Source organism: Dasypus novemcinctus, chromosome 17 (genome assembly GCF_030445035.2).
Source record: "Dasypus novemcinctus isolate mDasNov1 chromosome 17, mDasNov1.1.hap2, whole genome shotgun sequence".
Classification (NCBI taxonomy): Eukaryota; Metazoa; Chordata; class Mammalia; order Cingulata; family Dasypodidae; genus Dasypus; species Dasypus novemcinctus.
The window spans coordinates 26,974,934-26,999,209 of record NC_080689.1 but is presented as its reverse complement, the minus strand read 5'-3'; the positions used below and the strand labels follow the sequence as shown (position 1 = coordinate 26,999,209).

The 24,276-nt window shown below is 36.3% G+C and overlaps 2 protein-coding genes across 23 annotated transcripts in view; both read left to right on the top strand.

Annotated features, from left to right (window-relative positions):
* The window catches only part of MAP4K3 (mitogen-activated protein kinase kinase kinase kinase 3), a 251,566-nt gene extending 232,587 nt beyond the window's left edge, over positions 1 to 18,979 (top strand). For all 5 annotated transcript variants that reach the window (XM_058278442.2, XM_058278440.2, XM_058278443.2 and 2 more), the window contains 5 exons: positions 988 to 1,056; positions 1,137 to 1,229; positions 4,104 to 4,174; positions 16,492 to 16,547; positions 17,477 to 18,979. In XM_058278442.2, the coding sequence (XP_058134425.1) occupies positions 988 to 1,056; positions 1,137 to 1,229; positions 4,104 to 4,174; positions 16,492 to 16,547; positions 17,477 to 17,564 (377 nt within the window). In that variant the 3' untranslated portion in view covers positions 17,565 to 18,979. The remainder of the gene's footprint in view (positions 1 to 987; positions 1,057 to 1,136; positions 1,230 to 4,103; positions 4,175 to 16,491; positions 16,548 to 17,476) is intronic.
* Positions 18,980 to 20,919: 1,940 nt separating this feature from the next.
* CDKL4 (cyclin dependent kinase like 4) overlaps positions 20,920 to 24,276 on the top strand; it is a 124,026-nt gene continuing 120,669 nt past the window's right edge. For 3 of the 18 annotated variants that reach the window (XR_011646089.1, XM_071208783.1, XM_058278429.2), the window contains exon 1: positions 21,246 to 21,353. The gene's annotated coding sequence lies outside the window, so the exon portion shown is untranslated. Of the gene's footprint in view, positions 21,595 to 24,276 lie in introns of all 18 variants that reach the window. The other 15 variants (XR_011646086.1, XM_058278435.2, XR_011646092.1 and 12 more) reach the window with 13 other exon arrangements.

The following is a 24,276-nucleotide window of genomic DNA, read 5'->3' as shown; positions in this document are numbered from 1 at the left end:
TTGTTTTCTTTTGAGTATATGCAAGATGTATCATATGACACTTCTATGTTTAACTTTATGAAGAACTACCAAATTCTTTTCCACAGTGGTTTTACCATTTTACATTCCTACCAGCAATGCACAAGTCTTGAAGTTTCCCTACATCCTCACAAATACTTATTTTCTAGTTTTTTTATAATAATAGCCATCCTAGAAGGAATGAAGTAATATCTCATTGTGGTTTTGATTGCATTTCCGTAATAGCTAAGCATCTTTTCACGTGCTTATTGGCCATTACTATATCTTCATTTCTTTAGAGAAATGTCTATTCAAGTTCTTTGCCCATTTTTTAATTGGCTTGTTTCTTTTTGTTGAATTTTAGGTGTTTTCATATTCTGGATATTTAAACCTTATCACATATATGCTTTACAACTATTTTCTCCCATTTTGTAGGATTCTTTTCTTTCTTGAAAATTTACTTTTGAGACACAAAATTTTTTTATTTTGATAAAGTCCAGTTCATCTATATTTTTTGTTGCTCATGCTTTTGATAGTGTAGCTTCAATATAGTTTTATAATTTGTACTTGATGTACTTGTTTGACCTAGGTTCATTCATTCGATATTTTTTGCATGTGCTAGACACTAGTAAATAATGATAAACAAAACGTAGTTCTTGACTACCTGAGCTTAAAATTGGAAGAATATTTTAGAACTAAGGTATTTCTGTAATTTAGATGACTAGAATTCCTGACTCCCAATTTCAAATGTGAATGAAAATAATGCCACACCACCAACATAATGACAATAGCTCATACTTACTATGTTGAGTGCTTGAAAAATTTAGCATAGTTTGAACCCAAGCAGCATAGCTATAAAGTCCAGGCTATCACCCACTACATTAAAGATTTATATCCATTTTAAATATAGTGACCCTCAGAATTTTTTAATGTCTGTATGCTTTAAATTTCTTTTTTCTGTGGGTTTATTGAACTTTGTTTGTGTTTTAGATACCCCACAGACAAGTGTTACTCATGTAACTCAACTGGAGAGAGATACCATTCTCGTCTGCTTGGACTGTGAGTTATTTATTTATGAACATCTTGTTTTAGTAAGATTACTTTTGTCTTAGTTTCTAAGTGACCTTTTTTTTCTCTAGGTTGTATAAAAATAGTAAATCTGCAAGGAAGATTAAAATCTAGTAGAAAATTATCATCAGAACTCACCTTTGATTTCCAGATAGAATCAATAGGTAAGTCAATTTGTATTTAATGGTAGATTACATTAATAACTATAGTTCCTTGATATAGTTCCTGTATCTTCCCTGAAGATTTGGCATTTTCAAAAGAAATAAGTATTATTTCTTATAACAGTTATGAATTTCCATTTATTTCAGACTACTTAAGTACTTTGCAACTTGCTTTACTCTTTTGTAGTTTTGCTATAGTCTTCTCTGGTCCACTTCCCTTCTTTCTTGCTCTTGTCACATTTTGCTTGACAAAAGCTTTTTCTGGCAAAGGAGAGTAAGGTGAAAAAAATTGTGATTTATGGGATAATCCTAGGGAAAATGAATGATAGTAAATTTAGTATTTAACTATACACAATTTTTATTGGTGTCCTTTATTAGTGAAATAAAGATAATTGGTTGCATATGTGTTGGCAGAGGGTAAGGCCAAGGGCAAATAGCCTTTTCCCCCCCTGGTTTTATTTTTCCTCTTCATTCCAACCAGAACCTACTTAGTTCTGTATTTCCTCTTTCTCCTCCATCACCCCTACTTCTCCCCGCTGCCGCCCGATGGTGATGATGATGATGATGATGATGATGATGATAATGATAGGAAGTTACTGTTGAGGAACACCTGCTCAAGACACTGAAATGGAATCCAGGCCTAAAATATTATAGCCAGGGTTATAAAACAAAATAAGCAAGGAACAGAAACTCAGAAGTATGCAGGCCTGAAGTCAAACAGGCCTGCTGGGCTCCCGGTATACAAGTATACAAGTTGACCTGAGCTAGACTTTTGAGCAATAAAGACTAAAAGTATTCCACAGCAGATGGAAAACTAGAGCCAGACTCCTTGCTTCACTGTTCGAGGTTCTTAGTAACCAAGATTCTATAAGAGGAATAAAGCCTGTATGGGTTTATACGGGTTTTTATCCACCATTCAAAGAATAAATAATCCCTATCATATAAACAAACTTTTTGAGATTACAGACCATGAAGGAAAGCTGAACACATCAATGTATAAGACCAGCTAAACCCTGATACTAAAATCAAACAGATTCCTACAGAAAATAAAAATCTTAAGTAGATATGCAAAAAGCATTCAATAATATCCAAGTCACTTGATTTTTAAAGACGTAGACACTTCTCAACAAATTTGGAATAGAAGGAAATGTCCTTTAACCTAACAAAACCTATTTTAAACATCATATTTAATGGTCAGACTAAGATGAGATAAAAATGCTTGCAGTCATCACATTTCAACATTGTCTTATTAGACAAGAAAAAGGGAAGAATGAGGACTAGAAAGAAAAAGGTTTCTTGCTGATGGTACATAGTATCTACACAGAAATACAAGAGACAAGATAAATGACTAAAACTGATAAGATAACTCAGACCTGCTAGATATATACAAATGAATGGCTTTCCTAGAGACCATTAGTAATCAGTGAAAAATTTAATAGAGAAATACAATCCCACTCACAATTTAACAAGACAATAAAATACATAGGAAATAAATCTGATCAAAACATGTTTAAGGGGTGGGATATGTGGGAACCTCATATTTTTTAATGTAACTTTTTTTGTGATCTATGTATCTTCAAAAAACAATAAAAAAATAAATGCTCATTAAAAAATGTTTAAGACCTTTATGTATGGAAATACCACATTATTATTTAAAAACATAAAAGAAGATTTGAACAGAGAAAAACTTCTACAATCTTCATGGGTAGAAGTTTTGAGAAAGATGTCAGTTCTGCACAAATTAATCCACAATTCAGTGCACTTAAAATGAAAATCCCAACGAAGTTTTTGTGCCACTTGATAAATTGATCTTAAAATTCATATGGTAAAGTCAAAGAATAAGAAAATAAATTTTAAAGAATATGTGTCCTACTTGACATTGAAACTCATAGTATAGTGATTAATAAGTGTGGTTATCAGCACAGGGATAAAAAACAACAACAAAAGAATGGTATAGGAGAGAGCTCAGAAATACAAACCACATGTAAATGGAACTTTATGGCATATATCAATGGGGAAATGATGGACTACTAAACAAATGATGCTGGTAAAATTGGTTATCTGTGGGAAACAAAATTAGATTTCTTTACTCAATCCACACAAAAATATGGATAAAATATATAAATATTAAAAACAGAATTAAGATATTTACAAGCAACATGTGCCTTATGTCTCAGTAATTCTTCTTTTACATATCTACCCCGGAGTAGATCTTGCACATGTATGCAAGAGAAGGCTAACAGTGCTTATTGCCACATTGTTTGTAATAACAAAAAAACTGAAAACAACTTAAATACTCATCATACCAAATATATGAAAGTTGGAAACATGAAATATAAAGCTTATTCTGATAATATATAAACCTACTGTGTAGTGATAATAAAAGCAAGCATGAGAAGTTTAAGAAATTTATAATAATGGTTATTTCTGGGAGGTATATTGTTTATTTCTGGGAGGAAAGGCAGGAATGGATTAGGGCAGATTATATAGGAGATGCCAGCTGTATTTATGTTTATTTAAAAAACATATGGCAAAATTTTAGGATTTGATAGCTGAGGTACATATATGTGTACATACATATATAAAATATTTTTCTATAGGTTTGAATATTTTATTTTTTGTCACTTTAACAAAACAAAAATTTCTATAACAAAAAATTTTTCCAGTGAATTTTCTTTTTACTTACCAAAAAAAGGAGTAAATTCTATATAGTATATTTTAAAACTTCCAAAAATAAAGATGCTATATAAATTTAAAATATCTAATATTAGTTACCAATTGAAATAATGTTATTAAAAAGAGAAAAAGGGATGAAATGATGTTTACCAGTTGAACTTTTGTAATATTAACAGTAATTGAGCTATTCTTGCCTGCTAGTTTGCCTACAAGACAGTGTGCTTGCTTTCTGGAAACATGGAATGCAAGGTAGAAGTTTTAGATCTAATGAGGTAAGTCATCTTTTCTAAAAATTATGTCCATTAAATAGTCACAAGCCATTACTAGATTCTACTTAAAACAATTCTCTAACTTTGGAAAATTCCTAACACAAGTAATAATTGACTTGCTAATTTTATTAATATTTCCTTTACTCAGTCTAGTAATAAAACCAAATCAAACATACTTTATAGCCAACTTTATTACCCAGATAACTTCAGTACATATTTTATGTGCAACCAGATAATCAATCACCCTTATACTCAGAATGGTAGCTTTCTAATACTACTAAAAGTTAGCCAACTGTAATTTTTTTTCAAGAAATGACTATTTCTTTTATCCTTATTCCTTTGATGTTTATAAGATTCTTTGTCACTTTTTCTCTTCCCTTTCAGTAACCTTTATGTGCATCTCATGAGTCCTTCCAACCTCAAAGGAATAATTTCACTTTTAAGTCATGCGATATATACAACTTAGTTCAGCATTTATACCAGAAAGTGCCAGGGCTATAAACATGAACAAGACATGGTACTTAAAAATTCTTACAGTAGCCCAAGCCAGTCTCTGCCAGTCACAGTAGTGTAAGTTGTGCTTAATCACTGGAGGAAAAGTAGAGCTTCAGGTTTCTCAGACAATAAAACAGCTCGTTTATGTCCTAAACTGTCATTTATTAAGCTCAGAGCCTTTCATTTAACAAAGTAGGCAGTAGAGCATAGTGCTCATGAGCAGTTTCAAGGGTAAAGACTTCTGATTTGAGTTTTGATTCTGATACTCATACATCATTTGAGTTATTAAGTTTAAATGAAATGAAGCTTGTAATATGCTTGGTAGAAAAGTTGCAGGCTTCTCTAGTAATCAAAAAAACAAAGCTTTAAAAATGGTCAGAGACACTCATGATGCCCTTGCTGGCACCTCCCCAACCCTTACCCTGGCACCTTGTGGAGCCAACTATGCTTCTATTGTGTGTCCCTGGTCTTGTTTTAGAGGGAGCAGAGTAACCTATAAGCACGTGCTGGGAAGCTTGTGTGTCCGTGCCAATCTGTCAGGTGGTAGCCTGAAACACTGTGCCAGAAAACTCTTCTTGTCCCACCATCCTAGAACTTGCCCTCGGCAGAAGTAGCTTGCAGACAGCTATAGCACTATAAGAAACAGTTAAGTCACAGTGTCCTCAGGGAAAGGATTACTTGCTTAAATAATATAAAGAGCACCCAAGGAGTGATGAAAGTCTATTTCATAGGGAGTACTGAAGGCATTCAAATTGCTATAAGTGGAATTGTAGAGACCACAAGCAAGCATGCACCCAGGAAAAGACTTGGTCTCAGAGAAGACAGAAAGGACCTGCACCTACTAGACTTGCTGTTATTTAAAAACAAAACAAAACAAAAAAAAAACTGCAAGTGTTGCAGAGTATGTGGAGAAATGGGAACACTCATTCACTTCTGGTATAAATATACAATGGTGCAGCTGTTGTGGAACTTCCTGTGGAGGTTCCTCAGGAAGCTAAGTATAGAACTGCAATATGATCTGGCAATCCCATTACCAAATATATATCCACAAAAACTGAAAGCTGGGACACAAACATATATATGCACACCAGTGTTCGTAGTGGCATTTTTCACAATTACCAAAAGATCGAAGAAACCCAAGTGTCCATCAACGGATGACTAGATAAACAAAATGTGGTATATACATATAATGGAATATTACTCAGCTGTGAGAAGGAATGAAGTAATGACACATGTAACAACATGGATAAACCTTAAGGACCTTCTGTTGAGTGAAATACGCCAAGCACAAAGGGACAAATACTGCATGATTTCAGTGATATGAACTATGTATAATAAGCAAACTCATAGAGATAAAATCTAAAAGATAGATTACCAGGAGATAGAATGGGAGTAGAGAATGGGGAACAAATACTTAATCTGTACAGAATTTATAATTAGGTTGATTGTAATTGTAATGGTTTAGAAATGAATAGAGGTGATGTTAGCACAGCAGTGTGAGTATAGCTAACAACACTGAAGTATGTGTGTGAATGTGGTTGAAAGGGGAAGTTTTGGGTTGTATATATTACTAGAAGGAAATCTAGAGGATAACACAGAGAACCCAGTGAGGGCCAAGGATTGTGGTTAATAATACAAATATAATAATATTATCTCAGGATCTATAACAGAAGTATGTCACTAGTAGAAAGCATTAAAAATAGGGTAGTGTATGGGGGGGAAATGCACCTAAAGCAAAATATGGACTATGATTAACAGTAATGTTTTAACATTCTTGCATCAGTTGTGACAAAGATATCACAGCAATGTTAAGTGTCAACAGTTGGGGAGTGGGGAGTGATGGAAATTTGCTATATAAATTATGTTCTGTCTGTTAAATTAGCATAACCCTGGTAAGAAGGTGAAGATTTGACAACTGTCAGATGTCTCGACAGGGCTTTTGGGAAATTTCAGACATTATAGAGCTATATACTTCTATGTGATATAAAGGTATCCTTGTTGCCATAGTTATGTTTTCTAGATAGAGGCCCTCACAGAAGCTAAAAAAATATTAAACTTCCCTCCTTGGGAAGTCCTGCTTCTTTCTCAAATAAGATGGCCAAAAGCTCCATAATATATATACCTTGCCTATTAATAGAAAACAGGCTAATAAGCCATTCCTCAATTTTAGTAATTGGATTTATGAACCATATACCTGTAATAATGAAACTAAGCCTAATTACGATTAACACCTAAGAGTTACCTTCTGAAAATGGCAACTCTCTAAGCCACACTCTGTAGATAAACTCACTACCTTCCCCCTGACGTGGGACATGACTCCCAGGGATGAACCTCCCTGACACCAGGGATTATTACCAAGTATGAATCAGCGATGCATTTGGAGAAAGACCTTGATCAAAAGGAGGAAATATTACATAAAATAGAGTTTTATGGCTAAGAGATTTCAAAATGAGTTAGGAGGTCCTTCCAGAGGTTATACTTAATAGAGGTCTCAGACTTCGCAAACTGCTACAGGAAAGAAAGCCTCAAAGAAAAGTGCACTGGGGGACTTTAGGGACGTCTAGACACTATAGACAAGCTACATGGCCTCACGAAATTAATACCCCCTCCATGGGCTTTATCTGGGAATATATGAAAAGCTATTTCCCAAATATAGCATAGTTATACTCATTTATAAATTCCCTAATCATGATTCTTTTTTTATTTTGAACTATGATTTTCAATCTTCCTGCTAAGTATATTTCTCAGACACTTAAAAAGTCTTCAGATTGTTCCTATGCCAGTTGAGCCATGAAACCTAGCAGATATGTGGCCAACTCCTACTCTCTAGTTCCTCAGGCTTGCCCTGGATAATGAACAAAACAATAATGATGGCCCAGCCCTGTCCCAAAAGCAAAGAGTATTTTCAACTGCAATCAAAGCAATTCCATTTCTCTGCCCATAATATATATACATCTTTTCAAGCAGAGTGGACATCATCCCAAATCCTTCAAGTTTGAGGGATGAACAAAAATAAGGGGGAAGTGTAACTGCTGACTAAAGTAGATTTATTGTTACTGTAGTTATTATCCTGTGTTAACTGAGTAACTTATAACATTGCTTCTAAAAATAAAAAATGTATCATGTACCACAAGAGTACAGAAAATGATGGCCCATCCAAAGGAACAAGATCAAAATCCAGACCGTCAATGATTTTGGACACATTGGATAAAGACTTCTCAAAAAGTGATCCTCAGTATGCCCAAGAGATAAAAGACACCACCGAAAGAAATATAAGATACCAGGAAAACAATAGAATCTCAATAAAAAGACAGCAATGTTTTTTAAAAAGAAACTAATAGAAACACTGGAGTTGAAGACTGCAATAACTGAAATGAAAAATTCCCCAAAGGATTTCAACAGTAGTTTGGAGCTAAGAGAAGGAAAGAATCACTGAGCGTGAAGACAAAGCAATTAAAATAATTCAGGCTGAGGAGCAGAAAGAAAAAACAATCTTAAAACATGAACAGACAAATAGACCTGTGGGACACCCCATCAAGTATATCAATATATACATTGTAGGAGTCCCAGAAGAAGAAGATAAAGGGTAAAGGACTCCAAACAGGATAAACTCCAAAAGAATCACACCTATACACATAGTAGTTAAACTGTTGAACACCAAGGACAGGGAGAGCATTCTGAAAGCTGCAGGAGAAAAGCAAAAGGCAGTGGTACAAAATTGCTGAAAGTGCTGGGAGAAAACAATTGCCAGGGAAGCAGATTTGGCTCAAGTGATAGAGCATCCACCTACCATATGGAAGATCCAGGGTTCAAACCCAAGGCCTCCTGGTGTGGTGAACTGGCCCACACGCAGTGCTGCTGCACGCAAGGAGTGCCATGCCACACGGGTGTCCCCCACGTAGAGGAGCCCCACATGCAAGGAGTAGGCGCTGCCAGGAGAGCCACCCCACTCAAATAAAGCACAGCCTGCCCAGGAGTTGGGCCACACACATGGAGAGCTAACACAGCAAGATGTAGCAACAAAAAGAGACACAGATTCCCGGTGCCGCTGGCAAGAATGCAATCGGACACAGAAGAACGCACAGCAAATGGACACAGAGAGCAGACAGTGGTGGGGGGAAGGGGGGAAGAATAAATAAAAAATAAATCTTCAATTAAAAAAGTTGCCAAACAAGAGAATTGTGTATCTCGTAAGACTGAATGATGGAGAGATTAAGACATTCCCTGATAAACAGAAACTGAGGGATTTTGTCACCATTAGTCCTGCCCCAGAAGCAGTGCTACAGGAAGTTCTTCAGACTGAAAGGAAAGGAAGGAGACCAGACAGTGGATTGAAGAAATAAAGACTCCTGGTAAAATTACCCATATAGGTAATTATAAATACCAATGCTGTTATATATTTTGGTATGTAGCACCATTTTTTACTTCTTAACAGATTCTAAAATGGTAATGTATATAAAGTAATGATAAATATATGATTTTGGACAGACAATATATAAAATATAATTTGTACCAAGTACAACAAAAACATGGGTGTACCTAAGGGAATAGGAGCAGTGTTTGTGTATGCTATTGAAGTTAACTTGGTATCAAATCATACATGAATGTTACAGATTTAGGATGTTAACTTTTAGCCCCATCATAACCACAAAGAAAATATATGAAAAATATATACAGAAAAAAATGAGAAGGGTCTCAAAGTTGTATAATATCAAATAAATATGAAAGTGGGCATTTAAGGAAGAATTGAGAGCCAAAACGATATGAGAGTTACAAAAGCCAAATGCAGAAGAAAGTCCTCCATTAACAGTAGTTACTTTAAATGTATATGGATTAAACTCTCCAGTCAGAAGTCAGAGATTGGCCAAATGGATAAAAAGCATGACCCAACTATATGCTGCATACAAAAGATTCACCTAAATTCAGAGATACAAATAGGTTAAAGGATGATAAAAATATACCATACAGGGAGCAGACTTGACCCAGTGGTTAGGGCGTCCGTCTACCACATGGGAGGTCCGCGGTTCAAACCCCGGGCCTCCTTGACCCGTGTGGAGCTGGCCCATGCACAGTGCTGATGTGCACAAGGGGTGCTGTGCCACGCAGGGGTGTCCCCCACGTAGGGGAGCCCCATGCGCAAGGAGTGCACCCTGTAAGGAGAGCTGCCCAGCGCGAAAGAAAATGCAGCCTGCCTAAAAATGGCGCTGCCAACACGGAGAGCTGACACAACAAGATGACCCAACCAAAAGAAACACAGATTCCTGTGCCGCTGACAGCAGACGCTGACAAAGAAGAAGGCACAGCAAATAGACACAGAGAACAGACAACTGGGTCAGGGGGGTGAGGGGGAAGGGGGAGAGAAATAAATAAATCTTAAAAAAAAAAAATATATATATATATATATATATATATATATATATATATACCATATAAATAGTAACCAAAAGAGCTGGAGTAGTTATACTAATACCATCTAAAATAGACTTTTAGGTCAAAACCTGTTACAACAAAGAAGGTCACTATTTACTGATTAAGTTCACCAAGAAGACATAACAAAAATATATATGCACCTAATATCAGAGCCCCAAAATATATGAAACATATTGACAGATTTCAAGGAGAAAATAGGCAGTTATAAATTAATAATAGGAGACTTTAATACACCATTTTCAATAACAGATAGAAATCTAGACATAAAATCAGTTAGGAAATAGAAGATTTGAACAATGGTATAAACCACCTGACCTAACAGACATTTATAGAACATGTCACCAAACAGCAGCAGAATACACACTCTTCTCTTATGCACATGGGTCATTCTCCAGAATAGATATATTAAGTTGCAAAACAGGTCACAATAAATTCAAAAATATTAAATCATACAATGTATCTTCTCTCATCAAGATGGAATGAAACTGGAAATCATAGTGGAGAATTGGAAAATTCACAACTGTGTGGGAATTAAACAACACTCTTGAAACAACCAATGGGTCAAAGAAGAAATCACAGGAAAATTAGGGAATATCCTGAGGCAAATGAAAATGAGCATAAAACATGCTAAAACTATGGATGCAGCAAAGGCAGTGCTGAGAGGGAAATTTATAGCTCTAAATGCTTAAATTAAAAAGGAAGAAAGGTGATGGTAACACATTATAGTGAGTATAGCTAACACAGTTGGTTTATAAATGGGATTGTGGCTGAAAGGGGAAATTTAAGGACCAAAGTGTCAACTGAAAGAAAGCTAGAGAATAATCTAGGGACTGAATAGCAGTGAACCCAAAGGTAGATAAAGATTGTTGTTGGGATACGGATGTGACTCAAGCAGTTGGGCTCCCATCCTACCTTATAGGAGGTCCAAGGTTTGATGCCCAGGGCCTCCTGGTGAAAGCGAGCTGGCCCGTGTGGTAAGCTGGCCCATGCGGAGTGCTGCCCCGTGCAAGAAATGCCGTCTCATGTGGAAATGCCCCCCCACACATGGAGTACCGCCCCACACAGGAGTGCTGCCATTTCAGGAATGCTGGCCCACTGGTGCCAAGATGATGCAACAAAAAGGGACTCAGAGGAGAGACAATAAGAGATGGAACAAATTAGGGAGCTGAGGTGGCACAAGAGAATGGTTGCCTCTCTCCTACTCCAGAGGGTCCCAGGTCAGTTCCCAGAGCTGACTAGTGAGAATGCAGCAGACACAGAGGAACATGCAGTAAATGGACACAGAGAGCAGACAATGGAGGAAGGGGGGAGAAATAAATCTTTTTAAAAAAAAAAAAAAAAAAAGATTGTCATTAATGATACAAATACAAGAATGTTCTTCTGTGAACTAGACCAAACGTACGTCACTATCACAAGGTGGTAAGAATATGTTGATGCCAGGGAAAAATACAATTAATGTAACTTACGGACTATAGTTAACAGCAGTACTGTAATATTCTTGCATCAATGTCAAAGAAGGAACCATATCAGTACTAGGGGTCAATAATAGGGGTATATGGGATTTTTTTCTGGACTAAGGAAAATGTTCACAGGTTTAGTGGGGCAGTGACTACACAGGTCTGTAATGAAAGTGAGAACCACTGAGGTGCACTTTTGGTAGATTGTACAAGGCCTAGGTCTGTATAACACAGTGAACCATGCATGTGGTTAGATGATAGACTATGGTTAACAGTACAAATATGTGCATGTTCTTTCATGAACTATAATAAATGTACAATACTAGTATATAGTGTTAATAATAGAAGGTGTATGGAAAAAATATACCATGTGCAAGCTGTGGTCCACAGTTAGTGGTAATAGTCTGATGATGTTCTTTCATAATCTAACAAATATTCAACAACAACGTGTAAGGTGTTGGTGGAGAGTGATGTATGGGAATTGTGCACATTATGCCTGATTGTTTTATAAGCTTAAACTTCTTTAATTTAAAAAATGCATATTAATAAAAAGAAGAAAGGTCTTAAATCAGTGTGCTAACCTCACAACTGGAGGATGTAGAAGAAAGAAAAAAGAACTAAACCCGAAGTAAGCAGAAAGAAGGAAATAAAGATTAGAATGGAGATAAATGAAATAGAGAATTTTTTTTAAATGAAATCAAAAGTTGGTTATATGAAAAGATCAATAAAATCAACAGTCCTTTGCTTGACTGGCAAAAAAAGAAGAGAAGCAAGTAAGTAACAAATAAAAGAGGATACATTATTACCAACAGCCAGAAGGTGGATTATAAGATGATACTGTGTACAATTATAAGCAAACAAATTACATAACCTAGATGAAATGGACAAATGCTTAAAAACCACAAACCAAAAACCACAAACTTCCTACACTGCCTCAAGAAATAGAAGAGATTGAATCAAAATTAAAAGCCTTCCAACATAGAAAAGTCGAGGATTTTTTCAGACTTTGCTGATGAATTTTGCTAACATTCCAAGAAGCCTTATGCTGTCCTGCTCAAACTCTTGCAAAAATTGAGAAGGAACCCTCCCTTCAGTGAGGCCAACATCACACTACTACCAAAGCCACATAAATATGTGACAAGGAAGGAAAATTGCAGACTTATATCCCTTATGAATTATGAACAGAGATGGAAAAATCCTTAACATTTTAAGCAAACTGAATCCAACAGCACATTAAAAGGATTATACACCATGATCAATTGAGATTTATCTCAGATATGTAAATGATAGTTCAACATAACAAAATTAATGTAATGCACCACATTAATAGAACAAGGAAAAACACTGTGATTACCTCAGTTGATGCTGAAAAGGCATTTGACAAAATCCTGCACCCTTTCTTGATTAAAAAATAAAAACACTTAGAAAATTAGCAATAGAATGAAACTTCTTCAGCATGTTAAAAGGGCATCTGAAAAACCCACAGCTAACATTCAATGGTGAAACTGAAAATTTTCCCCCTAAGAACAGGAACAATACAAGGATGTCCCCTTTTAACCATTATTATTCAACAGTATACTGGAAGTTCTAGCCAGACCAGTTAACAAGTAAAAGAAAGGTACCCAATTTGGAAAGGAAGAAGTAAAAACTTTGTCTTTGCAGATGACATGATTATATATATATATAATCCTGAAAAATCAACAAAGCTACTAGAGCTAATTTAGCAAAGTGGCTAGTACAATATCAACATGCAAAATTCAGTTTCTGTACTCTAGTAAGGAGCAATCATAAGAGGAAATTGAGGGAAAAAAATTCATTTATAATAACAACTAAAAGAATCTGATATCTATAAATAAATCTAACCAGGGATGTAAATGTCTTAAACAAGGTAAACTACAAAGCATTGCTAAAAGAAATCAAAGAAGACCTAAACTTATGGGAAGACTTCCCCTGTTCATGAATTAGAAGATTAAATATTGTTAAGGTATCATTCCTGCCTAAAAGGAAGTATAGATTCAACTGTGTTCCAATCAAAATTCCAACAATCTTTTTTGCAGAAATAGAAAAGCCAGTCATCACATTCATAGGGAAGGGTAAGGGGTCCAAATAGCCAAAACTATCTTCAAAAAGAACAAAATTGGAGGACTCATACGTCCCAATTTTAGAACTTACTACAAAGTTCCAATAATCAAAACAGCATGTAATGGCACAAGGACAGAGGTAGACCAATAGAACAAATGGAGAGTTCAGAAATAAACCCTTACGTTATAGCCAACTGATTGTTGACAAGGGTGCCAAGTTCCCTAATGGGGAAAGAATAGTCTATTTAACAAATAGTGCTGGGAAAACTGGATATCTATGCAAAAGAATAAAGATGGACCCCCACGTCACACAATATACAAAAATTTTTAATGGATCAAAGACTTGACTATAAGAACCATAGTAACAAAACTAGAAAAAATACAGAGGAAAGCATCTTCAAATCTAATTTAGGGAAGCAGATGTGGCTCAAGTGACTGGTCTAATGCCTACCACCTGGGAAGTCCTGGGTTTGGTTCCCGGTACCTCCTAAAGAAGATGAGAAAGACAGCGAGCTGATGGTACAGGCGCAGTGAGCTGAAGCAACAAGATGACGCAACAAGAGATGCAAGAAAAATGTAATGAGGCACAACAAAGCAGGGAGCAGAGGTGGCTCAAGCCATTGGGTTCTTCCCTCCCACATGGGAGGTCCCAGGTTTGGTTTCCAGTGCCTCCTAAAAAAAAAAAAGGCCAGCACAGAGCAAGGGGGTGGGGAGAATAAATAAAATAAATCTTAAAAAAAAAAAAAGAGGTTGTATGTTAGTCAGTGGTTTCTTAGACACCAAAAGCATAAGTAATGAGAAAAAATAAATGGGAACACATCAAAATTTAAAATACTTGTGTATGTGAGGACTTTAATTATGAAAGTAAAAAGACAACCACAGAATGAGAGGAAATATTTAGAAAGCACCTGTCTGATAAGGTTTTAATATTAAGAATATATAAAGAAGTCCTACAACTCAGTAACAACAATAAGACAACCCAATGTTTAAAAATGGACGAAAGACTTGAGAATAGTCATTTCTTCAGGAACATATACTAATGGCCAAAAAGCATATGAAAAGATAATCAACATAATTAGCCATTAGAGACATGCAAATCAAAACCACAATAAGACACCATTTCACACCTACTAGAATGGCTACTTTTAAAATAAAAAAGTGTTGGTGAGGATGTAGAGAAATGGAACACTTTTGTTTGTCATTGGTGAAGAGAATATAAAATGGGTCGGCCTCTGTGGAAAACAGTTTGGTGAGTCCTCAGAAAGTCAAGTATAGAACTACCACATGACCCAGGTATCCCACTTCTAGGTATATACCCAGAAGAATTAAAAGGAGGGACTCGAGCAGATATTGCATGCCAGTGTTTATAGCCACATTATTCATGAGTGCCAAAACATGAAAGCCACTCAAGTGTCCATCAACGGATGAATGGACAAGCAAAATGTGGTATATACATACAATGGAATGTTAGTTAGCTTTAAAAAGTGATACAACAGCATGGATGAACCTGTTGACTGAAATAAACTAGACACTAAAGGACAAACATTGTACAACCCCACTCATTTTGAAATGGAGTTAGCAAATTCATAGAGTCAGAAAGTAGGTAACAGGTTACCAAGGTCCAGTGTGGAGGTAGGGAGTTAATGTTTAATTGGTACAGAATTTCTGTTTGGGGTGAAGAAAGGTTTTGGTAAGGATGGTGGTAATGGTAGCACCACTTTGTGAAGTGTGATTGATACCAGCAAATTGTGTATTTGAATGTGGTTAAAAGAAAAATTTTAGCTTGTATATATGTTATTGGAATAAAAATTTAAAAAACAAAACAAAAGGGATTGTCCATCCCAAATAGTGAGCCCTAATGTAAACTATGGGCAATAGTTAATAATATAATTTTAATAATATTGTTTCCTTAGTTGTAGCAAAGTTACCATACTAGTGGAAAATGTTAATAATAGGGAAAACTGCATATGTGTAATAGGGGTATATGGGAATTCTATATTTTCTGCTTGATTTTTCTGTAAATTTGTAACTTTTCTAAAAGATATATTTTTTAAGAAAACTCTAATGTGCTTTCAGGAGAAGTTACTGCCATTATAATTTGGAATGTTTTTAATTCATTAAGCTGTGAACAATGGTTTTCTCTTTCTCCTGTAGTAGTCCTATTCTTATTTCCTCAACTGGTAAATTGGTTCACTGGGGACTTCTGGAAGAATGTATTCCATCACACAATATTTTATTATTTCAAGAGAATGGGGAAGAAATTGGAAAAATAAGCATTATCTGTTGAGCACTTCCTTACCTACTTAATACTTATAAGAACACTTCAAGGAAGATGTTTTTTATCCCATCTTGCAGATGGCAATACCATTTCCAAGAGATTACATATAATTACATATCTTGTCCAATGGTACAGCTAATAAATTGTTCAAGTCACTTGACTTATGCTTCCTTTTATGCAACATTGCAGCCTTCAAAGTATAATGTCCAGATACAAAGTGGCTTGCTGCTTTCTTGCTAATGCTTGCTTTAGCATTAACATAATATTAACATAAATGACTAAAATTTTCCAATGAATAAAATAGACTGGTTGCTTTGCTTTTAGGTTTTTCCCTTAAGGTCTACAATTTAACAAGTAAAATGGTTTTCCTTCTGTATTTCATGATTAATTCAAAATCAGCCACTTTTCCCATACCAACAAATTGATACACCTATGTGCCAAGTTAATAAATCAAGTCATACAGTGATATATTTCCATCTTATGAGTTATGTTTCTTTCCTGTTGTGTTATAAATGAAATGCCTATATAAAATTTTGTGTCTTCAATTTCAGAAATTGAAATTCTATTTTAATTTAACAGGTAACACAAGAAATTTCAGATAGCACAAGAATTTTCAGGCTGCTTGGATCTGACAGGTATGAGAAGTTGTATTAAATATTTAATACTAAAGGTGTTTTATAAATCCAGCATGAACCCAGTTTCTTTTTCAAGAGAATTGAAATTTCTACAATAAATATGTTCAATATTGTATTTTTCACATTATAAGAATTCACAAGTCAGAAAGTTAGAAAATGCTTGGAAATGTTCCTGATCGTCCATGTACAGGAATTTATAGATCTATCTGTGCTGGTTTTGCATTAAACTTACTATCTAAAGTCTGATTTACAGCACACAAAAAAAGAAATACCATGTGTTAAAAAACTGAACTTTTTGTTTTTAATGCCTAATAAGATTTGAGTTCTAATTTGGTTTCAGATTCTTGAACTGCAATTTTTTTAAGAATTTCTATTAAGTTAGTTCCCCCCAATATTGTTTGTTTTTGTTTTTGAAGTACCAGGGGCCAGGGAATGAACTCGGTACCTCGTATGTGGGAAGCCAGCACTCAACCACTGAGCCACATTGGCTTTCCTGAGTTCGTTTCATCATTTGTTTTGCTTGTTGTTTTGTTTTGTTTTGTTTTGTTTTGTTTTGTTCTGTTTTGTTTTTTCAGGAGGCACTGGGAACCAAACCCAGGACCTCTCATGGGGGAGTTAGGCACCCAACTGCTTGAGCCACATCTGCTTCCCACCCCCACCCCCCAATTTTTCTTAATACAGGTTTTTTCCTCCCTCTCATTCTTTCTTATAAGAACAGTGCATTTAGAGGTGTGAAGTGGCAGGCAGTAAAATTACTTCCCAGAGCTGGAACTGGCCCTTTAATTATAGTGGTTTGCAAATGATTTCTGTAAATGAACAGCATTTATAAAGGCATATAATAGAGAGGTATATAATGGAGAAAGTTTTTCTGCTAATAATAGTTTTCAAGAATAACTCTTTGTTACATGTTTTTTTGTTTATTATTTTAGGGTCGTGGTTTTGGAAAGTAGGCCAACTGATAATCCCACAGCAAATAGCAATTTATACATCCTGGCGGGTCATGAAAACAGTTACTGAGAAATGCTGTGCTTTGACAGTTAACTATAGAAAGAACACTACTGCTGCAACATTAATGGATGCTTGAAGCTGTACAAAAGCTGCAGTAACCTGGCTTCAGTTACTTTGTAATTTATTGTGGCATGGGCAAAGATGGAGAAAAGTTTTGTTTTACGTGGTATGGATATATTTAGCATATTGAACCACACAAGTGCTTAATTCATTGTTATGTAATCTTTGTACATATAGGCAGTATTTTTCTGTAAAATTTCATATTGCTGAAGAAAAGCAATGAGTTTATGTACATAATGTACTTTTATGAGATGTATAAGTAACTGTCTTATGTGTACAGATGTAAATGTTGATGAAAATTGCAATTGGGGTTAATATTTTAAGAATTCTTTAGTATATTCTTGGGTGTGATTATATTACAAAATGGGATGCTGGCAATGAAAACAGTACATTTAACACTATTGTATTTTTATTATATGTAATTTAGTAATATGAATATAAATCTTGTAATTTTTAAAATTGTAATGGAGGATGTAATCATTTTATAATCTTGTTTTTAATTTTAATGCAAGTACACTGGTGTTTATATTTGCACAAAGTATTGATATGTGATGTATTAAGTCACAAAAGTAAGCTGTGACATTGTCAATATGCATTTGGCTCCACAACATCTTTTTTAAATGTATTTGGATTTGTTATGTGAAACAAACCAATCAACCACCGTGTTGTAGTAACTGGTCTTTTTATATTTTAAGCAGAATCCTGTAAGATTGCTTGTCCGTGCTTAAAAACAATACCTTTGAAAAAATATTGGATCACAGAATAGCGGTACCGTGACAATAACACTGCAATTGTTGTCTGAATTAACAATATGTGCAAAGAAAAAATCAGCGTTATTAAAGAGTCCATACCAAACATTTCATATAATCACATTGAAGAACTATCACATTCCATAGAGTGAAGTGGTTCAAATATCTAGTAGAATTTTTACTTTTGTTGGCCTTATTTTATGATCATTTTTCATGTTTCTTTTGACTTAGAGTATTAACACGTGGCCAAAATAATTTAGTTACTACCTCATACAAACAATAGAATGGTTACTACACATCACAGGCACTTAGTTCTTGTTAAAGGTCATTTTTGATTGCTATTTTCCAGTGGAATATGTATATAACACATTTTAGCAAAATACACACTTTGGGCTCTTTTTTGATATGTATTCTTTATATGTTAATATGAGATATACTAAGAACAAACTAAGTTGTGATTTATGGTCTTCATTTATTTTAATTGATAATGCTTTTAAATATGTTCCTGATTGTACATAGTGTAAAATAAACATGTTTTTTAACATGCTGTTGTATAGTAGCTTGTCATCTTGCTTGATATGTATATAATAAGATTAAAATATATTTAAGGAAAAATTGGTTTTTATGGTACGTTTAAATCCTTAAATATGCAATTGTCCTTCCAATATCAATATTTTTATTTGATCTCAAATTTCATGAATCAGTAATAGTCCCACAAGTGAGAATTTTTTGTAAGAGCTTCAGTTTCCTGATCAAGAAAATCCTATGTTCATAATTCTTTTGGTTAGAACAGGGGTGAGCATACTACAGTCTTTAGCCCAATCTGGCCCATAGCCTGTTTTTGTAAATTGTTTCATTGGACCATAGAATGTATTCATTTACATAGTTTGTGGGTTCTTTTTATACTACAATGGCAGAGTTGAGTGGTTGAAAAGAAAAACCTGTATGGCCCACAAAACCTAAAATATTTACTATCTGGCCTTTTGCAGAAAAAGTTTGCCAACTCCTTGTTTGAGGAGGAAAAAAGTTTGGGAACTGCAGTTCTAGAGGTAAGAAGAAAAGACTAAGTGGGAAGAACTGGTTTGGGGTTATAAAAACCTCCATTTATAGTATTGCTTGTGCCACTACTTGTCACTGTGACCTTGGATAATTTGCTTTACTGCAGACTAGTTCCCCTGTCTAAAAATGTGATTTCTAAGGCATACAGATGCCAGTAAATGTAGCAGTTGTATACATTTTCACTTTTCCCAAATAAATACATGGTGACTAATCTTAGCATTAATGATTGACTAATAACTGTTTTAAAACATCTCTCACCAATCTAATATCATCAGTATGCTGAACAACAGACTGATGGAAAAGATTTTCAGAAAACCAAGTTGCTCTTGTTGGCATTTATTAACAAGGTTTTTATTCCTCTTTTTGAACCCTGTTTTTCCAGTTTCCAAGTCATGTAAGTTATATAAAGGATAAGATTTCAAAATGTTTAACCATTACATTTAACTCTCAAGCACTTAGAAATATTTCCAGAAAATGTACAACTGGTTCTGCAGACCCCTGGAATCATAATCTTTGGAATTGAGGCCCAGTAACCTGTATTTTACTAAGAAGCACATGTGATTCTGACATGCAGCCCTGTGTTAAGAGCCACTGGTAGGCACGGAATGTAAATCAGTGTTTTGGACTGTGGTCCAAGGATCACCTGTCTCAGAAAGAATCATCTATTATAGCTAAAAACACAAATTTTGGAACTCTACAAAAAATTTTGATTGTTGATTTTTATGCAATCTAAAGCAAGACAGCTACTGAAATGTTGAAAATAATCTCATCTTCATTGAAGTTCAAGCTTTCTATCTTGTTACCTAGGTGTCTAAACATTGGTTTTGAGAAGAATGAAATCAATTGTTTATGGACCTGTTGTCCTTATCAATCTTGCTAGTGTGTCTCTGATTGCAGTAGAAACCTGGAAAATAAAGGACAGATGGATAAGTATTAATTTTCACCAGTACTGTAGAAGGGAGATGAAAGTGTGCTGTACAAAATAATAATAATGGGTAGATACTGAGAGTATTATTTGGAGGTATATTATTGTCCAATTCATGTATTTGTGTACCAGGTGCTGTTCTGCATGGTTTATGTAGATTCTCTTAATCCTTAAAGAACAACCCAATGAGGTTGGTATTGTTAAGTTCAATTTACAAATGCAAAAAGTGAGGCACAGAAAGATTAATTTGCCCAAGACTCTATAGCTGTTCAACTGTAGACCCAGGATTTGGACCTCTGCAATTGGTTCAAAGTGTTTACTCTTAACCACTGTACTAGATTATATGTTAATCAGAATACATGCAATATATCCACTGCCCTTTTAAATACATTCTAACGGGGCTCCCCCCTTTTTTTGAAATTAGGCTTTTCTCCAGGAGTTAGTTTTAAAATTCTGATTTTCACTGTTTTCTTGCAGCAAGAGAAATGAACGTCCTTATTTTTTGCTTTACCAAAAACTTGGTGGACGATAAGGCAAGACTAAAGGATAGTGACTAATGACACAGGATCTTAATAACTGAAGGTCTCTGCCAGGCAGGAAAGGGACTGATCAATATTCATTTATGTGTGCTCCATTTTAATCCTCTGGATGCTTTGTGAAGGAACAGGACTTAGCTTGAAGACAATGTTAAGCGAAAAGATAGTTAAAATGTATCCAGAGCGCCTTCACGACGTCTTCGGTGCGGCCACATTTTGATGTCATTGGCTCCGCCCCAAGGTTGCGCACCGAGTTGATGATGCAGGACGAGGTGATGGACGCAGGACGGCGGGATTGGGGAGGGCGCTCCGGAAGCCGCGGGACCGCGCAGCCTGAGCGTCCTGGTTGCCCAGGAAACGCCGCGGCGGTTCCGCCCGGGAGTTGCTAAGCAGGCCGCTACCTGCGCAGAACCACCGCGCCGGGGCTGGGGCCGCCCGAGGCTGCGTCACCCTCCCTCCTGTCCGCGCTGTAAGTGGGGGTGCTGGTCGTGTTGGCTGGCCGGGTGAGGTGGCTGTCGGCGGGGGCGTGGGGATGGCGTCTGATGGAGAGAAGGGGTCTGGATGGAGGCTCCTAGAAAGGAACGAAGAAAGTTCCCTGAGGGAAGAACGGTGCCGCCTTCCGGTTGGTGGTCTCTGCAGGGGAAAAGAAGGGGTAGGGGCGAGAAGACTAGAGGTGGCACGTGGCTCCTGCCCGCCGCACGACCGACCTGGTACGGGTCCTTGAGGACTGGGAGAGGCGCGGCCCTGGGGAGAGGCGGCGGCGGGAGGTCGAGCGGGTGGGACGAGGCTCTCAGGAGTGGGCAGAGGAGGGGGCGATAAGCTTTCCGGGGGGCGCCCTTGCGCGTGACCGAGAAGCTGGGCGTCCTTAAATGAAGGTCGAGGCTAAAGACGTGGACTGATGCCAGACTTTCGGATCTGTTCTGTGTAGATATTGTTGTGATAGTTTTAAACGCCATTAGTTTCTTGGATTGTGTAAGTTACATGGTTTTCTGGTTTTCTGTCGATGCTTTTAATTGAACCCGATTTTGCTGTCACCAACCCAAGATTATAAACAAGTGTGTATTTCTCTTTAAATACAGTAATTAGGTATTTTAACACACATGCTGAATGATTTTTTAGCCCATTTTTCTGTTCAACAGGTTGTGACTTTTAGCCTATAGAATCCCTAACTGGTCTGGCCTAGGCTTAAAAAGCGCTCTTTTCCAACCTCATTTCCAACTCCACAGTTTATGTGAGTTTCCTAGGAACTTTTAAATAAGGAAATTATTGTGTTGAATTTGTATTTGTTAAGCTCTCAGGACCTGATTTGTGATATAATTAAGAAAAATAATCAGCCTCCAGGTGTTTTCTCTCTTTCTGTGTACATTTTAAGCAAATCCTTGCAGAAATTTCAAATAGAAAAATTTCAGGGCATGTAATGATCCATTCAAGTATTTGTCTACCTTTCTAAATACACTAGTGGGCCTATGTCAATACCTGTCTTTGCCTTTGTACACAGAACTTCCTTAACTTTAGAGTCTAGTAATTTGTAAATGCTGAACTCAGGAGGCTCTGTAGCCAAGAGGTTACATAACCTCAGATTGAAGGGCACTAAAATGGCTATGAAAAATGTTTTCAACCAACTGCATTTATTCCCTACCAATAATATATCAGTTTAACCTTGATTTCCTGCCCAAGCAAGTACTATAAAAACAATAAAACTTGTACTTTTTGCCTTTACTAAAAAAAGAAAGATTACATATTTAGTAGAAAAGATAGAATGTAAAAATTACATATTTAGTGGAAAAGATAAAACTTCAAAAGGTTGAGCACCTACTGTGTGCCAGCCAGTGAGTAAATAACATAAACCACTGTGATAATTAATATATTAAAAAGAGTATGGGGGGAGCAGATGTGGTTCGAGCAGTTGAGTTCCTGCCTCCCACATGGGAGGTCCTGGGTTGGATCCCCAGTGCCTTCTAAACAAAACCAAACAACAGCAAACAAATGAAAAAGCCAACTCAAGGGAACCAATGTGGCTCAGTGGTTGAGCGCTGGTCTCCCACATACAAGGTTCTGGGTTCAATCCCCAGTCCTGATACCTCAAAAAAAAAAAAAAAAGTATGGAAAGGTTATCATCACGGCACGTGTGCTGAGTAAGAGTCTTACTTTGGGGATTGGGGAATGTTAAGCAGAACAGTCAGTATTTAAGTTTTGTCAATTATCCCAGTATTATTCTTTATAGTTATTAATATTTCTCCCCCTCAAGATCCAGTTCAGGGTCACATAATGCTTTTAGTTTTCACATCTCTTCAGTCTTGCTCAATCTGGAAGAGTACTTGGGACTCTGTCTTTCATGCCCTTGACGTTATTTTAAGAGAGTGCTTCTCCAATTGGCTATTGTATAAGTCAAGCACAGGGGTGCTGATACAAAATACCAGAAATTGGTTGGTTTTTATAAAGGGCATTTATTTGGGGTAGGAGCTTACAGATACCAGGCCATAAAGCATAAATTACTTCCCTCACCAAAGTCTATTTTCACATGTTGGAGCAAGATGGCTGCTGATGTCTGTGAGGGTTCAGGCTTCCTGGGTTCCTCCCTTTCAGGGTCTTCCTTCTCTCTGGGTTCAGGGTTCCTCTCTTCCTGGGTCTAGGCTTCAGCATCAAAACTCCAACATCAGAAACCCTCAGCATCAGAAACCCTTAACTCTGTCCTTTGCCATGCCTTTTATCTGTGAGTCCCCACCCACCAAAGCCCTACTGGCACAAGAGGTTTACATCATTACTTAATCAAGTAAACCTATAAATCCAATGTAATCTAATACGCACAGAGGAAAAGATCAATTTATAAACATAATCGAATATTTCTTTTTGGAATCAATATCAAACTGTTACAGCTATATCTACTGTTTCCTCATTAGATTCAGGTTTTGCATTTTTGTCAAGAATACAACAGAAACAGTGTTTTGTGTTTTTGGCGGCTACATTGACTTTTGAAGAATTTTCATATAAATGGAATTATAAAATATGTAGCATTAGGTATTTTATGTTCACCTATGTTATAGTGTATATCACTATCTCATTCCTTTTTTCTTTTTTTTTTTCACATTTCACCCCATTGTTGTTTGCACTCACTGTCTGCTCTTTGTGTCCATTCACTGTGTGTTCTTCCATGTCTGTTTGTCTTTTTTCTTCTCATCTTTCTCTTTAGGAGGCACTGGAGCCAATCCTGGGACCTCCAGTGTGGGAGAGAAGCACTCAATTGCTTGAGCCACCTCATCTCCCTGGTCTCCTGCATCTCTCACTGTCTGTCCTCTGCACTTCCAGTTCTCCGCAGGATGGGCTGTCAACTCTCCATGGTGCAGTCCAGCTTGCCTTCACCAGGAGGCTCTGTGAATCGAACCCAGGGCCTC